General features: G+C 44.5%; 1 protein-coding gene across 1 annotated transcript; it reads left to right on the top strand.

The window, feature by feature from the left end:
• The first annotated feature begins 5,848 nt into the window (after positions 1-5,848).
• Positions 5,849-7,522, top strand: TTLL2 (tubulin tyrosine ligase like 2). Its single transcript, XM_065632624.1, has one exon. The coding sequence runs from the start codon at positions 5,864-5,866 to the stop codon at positions 7,520-7,522; it is 1,659 nt and encodes a 552-aa protein (XP_065488696.1). The 5' UTR covers positions 5,849-5,863.
• The last annotated feature ends 795 nt before the right edge of the window (positions 7,523-8,317 follow it).

Raw genomic sequence — 8,317 nt, 5'->3', positions numbered from 1 at the left:
GTCTTCCTGTTTCCAATTTTTCCCTCGCTGCTTACAGCAGCTTTCTCCCAAGATAGATGCCTTCTGCATGACCAGATCCTTCAGTCTTTCGCATTCCACTTTCCCATCCACGGACAGAGTTGTTTTCAAGATAAGCAGCCAGGGCATGTTACTTTGGGAGCCCAACCATGCAGAGGACGCAGATAACAGTGCAAGCCGTAGAGTAAGGAGAAAAGGAAGATGGACCTATGCTGTAATATCTCTTTGAGGCCTATATGCATCTAGCAGTGGTTCACATGGGGATTTCCCTGGTCTCATCTCAACTTCTGTTTAGTTTTATACATACTATATTGTTTCCAGATTTTTGTTTTTGTGGTTTTACTGCAAGAAGAGTGCTACAGTGCAATTACTGAGCAGAGTCCCTATATCTTGATGAGGAAACACTGCACAGATATCATGATCGTTACTGATAATGACACTATGATCGGATCCTCTGTGTGAGGCAGACAGCATAAAAGGAATTGGAGACAAATGCTGTTCATCTCCAAGGTGAGTGCTGCCCCTGGAAATAAACTACATGGCTAGTTAAGTTGCTGCATGTCACGGAGCTAACATTTGAAACTATTTCTCAGTTATCAGCCATAACAGGAGGATGAGGCACCATATGGTGTGACAGCATGATAGAAATCAATAACACAATTTATGTGGAAAAAAATCCCCAAATTGTTAGGGCTTTTAAATAACAGTATCTTTCATGCTACTTCACTATCTCTCTAACATTTCTTGTTCCCGAGAACCTGAACTCCCCTCCAGACTTCCCCTGTGTTGCTTCATGGCTTTTAATATGTTAAGCTACTTTTCCAGGTCTCCCACAACTAAGTAGAGTTTATTATGTACTGCAGAAAAGAAGCCGACAGGTGGGCTCCCTCACAGATTCACCTTTTTCTTGTGCCTTTACCCTGTCAGCTCAAAAGCATGCTGTTAATCTCTGTTGGAAATACAAATGGCAAAACTATTGTGGCTGCAGAATCCTGACAGCCTCCCAGCTACCCAGAGATTACAGATGGATTTGTTAGGTTGCTGCTGATTCTTACCCTGCCTTGCTTCCATCTGATATAGAAACTTGATTTCAACTCAATAACAGTGAAACAGAGATCTCCGAATCCTCCTCTTTCCAAGCAACCTCTACACAGGCTGAGGTCCTGCTTTCCAGGAATTGGCTGGACACCTGCCTGATGATGGGAAGTACTGACTTAATTCCTTATTTTGCTTTGTTTGCACATTTTGCTTCACCTATTAAACTGTCTTTATCTTGACCCATGAGTTTTCTCAGTTTTTCTCTTTTGATTCTCTCCCCTCTCCTGTTGCTCAGGGAGGTGAATGAGCAATTAGGTGGGTGCTTTGTTGGTGGCCAGGATCAATCTAGTGCACCTCCTTAATTGTTTTGTACTCTGTGCACCGAGGATTTGTCTGCAGTACAATTCAGCAATGGCATCCCAGCAAATGGCTCCTCACTCCATAGATTCCAGCTGAAAATGTGAGGAGCCACCAAGGAGCGAGAAAGAGGTGTTCTGACCTTGGAGAGAAGCCCAGTATCACCAATACAGAGTCAACATGGGAGACAGGAACTTGTGGCCTGCCGTTTGGGGAGCTGTTTCCACTCTTTATTTTGTCATAGAACGTTGCTGTAGTTATTTTCCCAACTGTAAAATAAGGGGAAAACCAACTTTTTCATCCCACAGGTAGTGTGAGGAAAAACTCCATTGCCTTGGTGATGAAAACCACAGCTACATGTGGCGATGCAGTGATCGTGCTTACTCCTGGGACAGAGGGAGGATAAAGCCGACCATCTGTCTTGGATATGATCTAAACAGAAACTGCCATATAGGATATCATTGTGCACGGACGGCACACAGTTATAGAATTCATGTGAGTTTGTTTACTATAAAGGCAATAGGCAGAAGAGAGCACCGTGAGCAAGGGCAGCAGGTAAGGACTGAGGTGGGAGAAAGGGGAGCCGCAGCTGACGGGTTTTCATCCTTCTGGGCTCCCTTCGTGTGCGTCCTCCCAGGCCGGCTCGGGTAAAAAGGCTTCGGGCGCTTAAAACAACAGCCCCAGTCCCTGCACGGGAAGACCCGGGGCAGCCGGGGGGAGCTCCGCCGCGCCCCGCCGCCCGCACCCGTCCTTCCCCATCGCCAAGCAACGGCCCGCGGCCGCCCGCCGGCCCTTCCCCCGGCGCCGCCCGCCTCGGCCGGCTGCTCCGGCCGGGGGTGGCCCGCAGCAGGCGGCGGGGCATGCAGCGGCCCGGGCGGAGAGCGGGGAAGGCCCGCGGGCCCCGGCGGGCACAGGTACGACATGCGGCCGCGGAGTGGGGGAGCTCAGCCGGGTGCCCGCCCCGGCACAACCAGCGGCCACGGCTTTAAATACTAATACTTTTGCTAAGCTGAGCGCGACGTGCAGCAGTTCGGCCGCGCTTCTGCGCCTCCGGGGACGCGCGTTTGGTGCTGCTGGCAGCGTCGCAGCGCCGAGAGGCCGCGGGCGCTCGGAGCGTGTGTGCAGGGCTGCCCGGGTGGGTGCGCAGCTGCGGGTGGGTGAGCAGCCCCGGACCCCGCCTGCCACCCGGTGCCAGTCCACAAGAGTTTTGGGAGGAAGCTGTTCAGCCGGAGACAGGCAGGGCGAACCTGGGTGGTGTACCAGACAGAAGCCATCACTTCAAGAAATGATTAAAATGGTTATTTCCGAAATTAAATCTCAAGGCAGGCAGCTTCCAGACCTGCGTTGTGGTCTGTCATCCTGAGGAATTAAAGACTTGACATGAAAAAGCACCAGTCAGTCTACTGAGTCTAATTACACAGAGACATTCCATGTTAGCTTGGCAAACAAGCACGTTTGATACCTAACTATTAAGGATTTTATTTCCTCCCGTAGGTGTAAAACTGAGCGACTGGAAAACATGAACTGCTGGCAGCAGCCATGGCCAGCACAAAGCCCCAGCTCACCTGAGCGCTTCCCCAGGGATGCTGGTGCAGGGTCTGCTGCCGTGACATCAGCACAACTGCATGGCCTCGGAACGCTGAGGTCACAGATGACAGCGTCCTGCTGTCCTCAGGGGGAAGGTCACTGCTTCTGGGTGCCACTTGGCAGCCGCAGTAGGTACGTGTTGAACTTGCATGTTGCCAGAAACAGCTGTAGCATTTTTTGAATTGTGGAAAAATGTCTGCAAACACGCAAGTGAGTTTCTAGGTTATTAAGGAATGGGCTGAACACAAGGCCCTTGGGAATGCAGGCTGATGAGGAGATGGCTGTTCATTTGGGCACACGTTTATAGAGAGTAAAGGGAATGGAATTTGTGTTCATTCATTTAGACCAATGTTTTATCCTAGAGTTACTCTTTCATAATTGCACTTCAAGAGCTTCTGCTTATATGATATGAGGTCCTTAAAAGCAGGTAGGTGCTCTTTGTTAGTTGAAGTATTTTATTTTCTTTACACTTAATTACCAGGGAATTTGAGCCAATCTCCTGTAAATTACTTCCTGAATGCCAGAGGTATGAAAGATATTGCGTTAATACAAGCTGACATGAACATCTACCAAAGAAGGCTTCATTGTTCAGGCATTACTAATAGCTTAATTTATCATTACCTAGTGGAGAGTGTAATGGCACAGAATTAATGTACAACAGTGCTTTTTGCTGAAACACTGCTAGTAGCAATGTTGAGCAGCACAGAAAAGACAAAGCTAACTGCAGTCTATAAGTTGACTCATCCAAATGCTTAGCATGGCTGCTTTCAATTACATAATTTTTTAAATTTGTTATCTTTGCCCAAAGATTTGAACCAACTCCTACAAAACTTGTTTTGTTTTCTCTATATATATTTTTCATTTTGTTGTGTGACATAGTGCTGTCTAATAAGCAGACAGGAAAGAGAACTCCCTGGAAAGAAAGTGGAAGTGAAGATAACAAACATTTCCTGAGTCCACCACATTAGGTTTGTGTGCAAGCTATGCAGCAAGCCACCAGCTTTCTGAGGTCTGAAAAGAAGAACTGACTGCAAGAGACACAGCAAGACTGTTTACCCCTTCGTGTTGTTTTACATAAGTCCTATTAGATCATGACTGCACTTCAGTACCTGCTTATCATCTCTCTCTCCTGTTCCTATAAACTCCCCACCCAAGGAAAGCTCTCACTAAGGAGAATTCAATGCTGCCTGTACAAGGAGGGAATCTCTGATCTCTAAGGAGATTCAGAGAAATAATCCCAGTGCTGTTTAGATCTTGCTCCCTTCCAACACCTGAGATGGAATGGTACTGCAAATCTGACTGTAAAACATCACTACATACATTCATATTACTATTGGAATATAGAATTACGTATTACTTTGGAATATAAAAAGTCATCTTATAGAGAAATTCAGATTTTGGCCACAGTCCCAGCCCATTAATGAGGCCTGAGGTCGACTTCCAATAGAAGCCTCATTCCTCACATCCTGGACCAAAGGCTGGCAAAAGATTACTCTTGTTCTCTGGAAAAAAGCTTTGCATTTCAACAAATCATAATTTTTTCCACAGAAAAAGCATCCCTTGCCAACTCAGCTGCACACTGCTTTGAGTACTTTCAGGTGTGACATATTCTCTTGGTTTCTGTAGTTGTTTGGAAGACAGAGGATACTCATTCTTGAGTCTAAAACTCAACCTGAAAAGAAAGCAAGGATGTCACTTTGGTAGTAGGATGTAAAGGAGTCGTGTCCAGTGTATGTCTCACCCACTTTGTATCTTATGCTTGCTGTTTTCTGAAAGGAGGTGAAGGTCGGTATGTTAATACTGTGTCAGAATGGTCCTCAGCACAAACATTCTTCTTTCATCCAAGACACTCTCCATTCCAAACACAGAGTCTAATCCTCACGGAGCAGGTTTACAGGGTTTCAGGAAACTAAAACAGAGAGAAACAGCAACACTCTCAAATCTACAGGTTCAGAGGACTTTTTTTTGCCCTCTGTGCCATCAGCCAGTAGTACATGTTGTTTTAGTTTGAACTAGCTGGGGAGGGAAAAGCACACTTCATGAACTCTTTATATGATAATTGCTATGACCAAAATAACTCAAAATGTGTTTCTTACCCATCAAAATAGACAGGGACCATCATCTACTTCCAGTATAGATAATGGGAAATGGTATTTCATTCAAAATCTACATATGTTTCTATGGAACATTATTGTCTTGAGAGGAGAGCAATGAGACAAGAATGTGCCCTGCTTTTCAGGATCTGGAGAGGAGCTCACTGGAGGGATAGCAGAACATTATCAGTGAGTTAAATCAGCTCGTGTCAAAGGAGGAAAAGAGCATTGATATCAATATGTGTTTTCCTGCTGTCTGCCATCAGTTTTGCATCGGACTTTATAATCTTAACCAAGAGAGTTTGCTCAAAGCAGGGTAACACGATACATTAGCAGAATGTCTCAGCAGTGCAAAGTTACGACTGTTAAGCTGAAGGCAGTTGCAAAAAAAAAACCCAAAAAACAACCAAAAGAAATTTCTGTGTATCTAAGAATAAGAAAAGCTTTGAGACAACTACTGCTCTAGTAAGCTGCCTCAAAGAAAAAAGTAAATAAAGGGTGGAGACATATAACTCTGCAGCAATCAATGCTTTGTGCTGCCTTACAGCTATCTGGAATTGATGCCCTTTTGCATAGCTTTGAGCTGAAACACAGCCTTTGACTTCTCAGTTGTGGACCATAGAAACGCATGGGGTGACATGCTTTGCTCATACGTTGACAGTGATGGGCATTAAGAGTACAGTCAGGGTGATGCCTGCTTGCACAATCTGTGGCATTGGTTTCATTGTTTCCTTTGGCGATTCTGTTTCCTTTCAGCTAGTAAGGTGGAAATGATGGCAGATGACTATGATACAAGAGAGATCTGGAGGCCTTTGGTGTTCCGTCTCCATGAGAATGCCCCTGCAGTAGTCCGTGAGGTTTTACTGGAGCGTGGCTGGACTGAATTTGACAAAGAGGAGCAAGATGATGCCGACTGGAACCTGTACTGGCGGAACTCACCTTTCCGTATGACAGACCACCACAGTATTAAACCCTGGCAGAGGCTCAACCACTACCCAGAAGCTGTCCGGATCACCAGAAAAGACTATTTGGCAAGGCATCTGAAACGTATGAGAGGATCATATGGATCAGCTCTGTATGAATTTAGTCCAGTGGCGTTCATCATGCCCAATGACTACATCAAATTCATATCAGAATACAGCAAGGAGAGGCAGTCACGAGGCAGAAGATCTAGCTACTGGATTTGCAAGCCTGTGGGTCTTTCCCGGGGAAGGGGCATACTCATTTTCCAAGACATTAAAGACTTAGTGTATGACTGTACAGTTATTGTGCAGAAGTACATTAGCAACCCTTTGCTCATTTCAGGGTACAAACTGGATCTGCGCCTCTATGTCTGTGTCACCAGTTTTTGCCCCCTCACCATTTACACTTACGAAGAAGGACTGGTGAGGTTTGCCACTGAAAAGTTTGACCTTGGTTCTCTGGACAACGTCTATGCCCACCTAACAAACACCAGCATCAACAAATACGGGGCTTCATATGAAAAATATAAGGAAGGCATTGGCTGTGGCAGCAAATGGACATTCAGTAAATTTCGTTCTTACCTTCGAATATTTGGGGTTGATGACATGCTCCTCTGGCAGAAGATCAATAATATAGTGATTCTCACCCTGCTTGCAGTAACCCCTTTACCAGTGGCTTCCAATTGCTTTGAGCTCTTTGGCTTTGACATCCTGATTGATGAGAAGTTCAAGCCATGGCTTTTAGAAGTCAACTACAACCCGGCCTTGCGTTTAGACTGTTCCACTGATGACACTGTGAAGAGAAAACTTCTTCACGATATTGTTGAACTGCTGAACTACAGACAGATTGACGCTTTCAGACAAAACCAAGTGGCCGGGACAAAGGCTGGTAGAAGACGGGTGCCCTGGAGCACAGCAGGTGGGAGTGCCACCAGGGAGGCTTCTGGCTTACTCACTTGCCAAAAAGTGGCTAAATGTACTTCTGCTTCTTCTGTACAACCTGCCCTTCAGGCTGCAAGAGTATCAACTGGTAAGGTGGCTACCCCGAGCAAGAAAACTGCCAAAGCATATCCAAGAAAAACACTGACTTCCCAGATGCGGGAAAGGATGAACATGCCAAAAACACCCTCTTCAGAAAAAGCTGAAGCTAAAAATAAGCAACTCCAAGGAGCTGGGTATTCTCCACACAAATCTGACCAACTGAGCCACTGGTTACCTACACCTGACTTCTGCAAGTGCAAGTTGACCACACGCCCCTATTTCCTCTCTGATAAAGACCAGAGACCTATCCCCCGGGTAGGAGATTTTGTCCTTATTTTTCCTTTCAATGAAGCTGCACTTCGAGCTTCCAAGGATGGGACAGATGTAAAGAGCATCATAAAGGAAATAAACAAATTAGTGAGCAAACAGTTACCATCAAAAGAGCAGAATACAAAGAAAAAGGTAGGATGTTTAACTTCAGTGTAAATTCATGAAGGTAGGTTGTATAGCCATATCATAAATTACAACTTCAGCTTCAAGGAGGTAGATGTACACTGAAACTGAATTGGAAAGAGAGATATCTCACACAATACACAATTTTAAAATCGTAATTTAGCAATTACCATGAAAGATTATTTTTAAAAATTAAAGTGCTAATTTTTTAAGTAATTCTTGCAATATTAAAGTAATCCTAGAATAAAAATGGAGAATTTAATTTCTCAAAACATTCTCAGAAATGACTTTCTTTGTTTATTATTTTTCTCCATGATCTTTGCTTCTTTTCTTTTCTGAACTAAGGGGGCTTTATGACTTAGAAAACTAGTTACTTTACACTGGAGAACATTCAACATGCACTCACTTTACAAAGGTGCAGGTAATATGAATGACACAAAACTATCATGTTTTCAAAGAATCCAGTGAGCTTCCCAGCATTCATTTCCAGAAATTAATTTTACGTTGCATGAAATAACAGTATGAGATAACTTCCATTTTATTACCAGTAGGATTCTGTAGAAATTCTTACAGAAAGCAATTGTTTAAAGATCTATATGCTGCTCCAGTGTTTTGTTTCAGAAAAACTCTTAATAAAGAAATAATTAGGCTTCCCAAGGTAACAGAGGCAGATATCACATTCAGAAGACTGGATCGATCCTGTCTCTCGCAGGCTCTGAATTAGCCACCTGATGGGTACAGTGGTTAGGCAGCTTTGTTTTGCTTGCAATAAAACTTTTGTTATCAACTGTGCATGAAAAAATACTAGCACTGAACTGAAGCATTTGA

This window comes from Caloenas nicobarica, chromosome 3 (assembly GCF_036013445.1).
Source record: "Caloenas nicobarica isolate bCalNic1 chromosome 3, bCalNic1.hap1, whole genome shotgun sequence".
Lineage (NCBI taxonomy): Eukaryota > Metazoa > Chordata > Aves > Columbiformes > Columbidae > Caloenas > Caloenas nicobarica.
This window is presented reverse-complemented; position numbering and strand designations above follow the sequence as displayed.

What these genes read in the sequence shown, in the direction of transcription:
- TTLL2 (XM_065632624.1), top strand. Translation starts at nt 5,864, where the DNA reads ATGATGGCAGATGACTATGATACAAGAGAGATCTGGAGGCCTTTGGTG.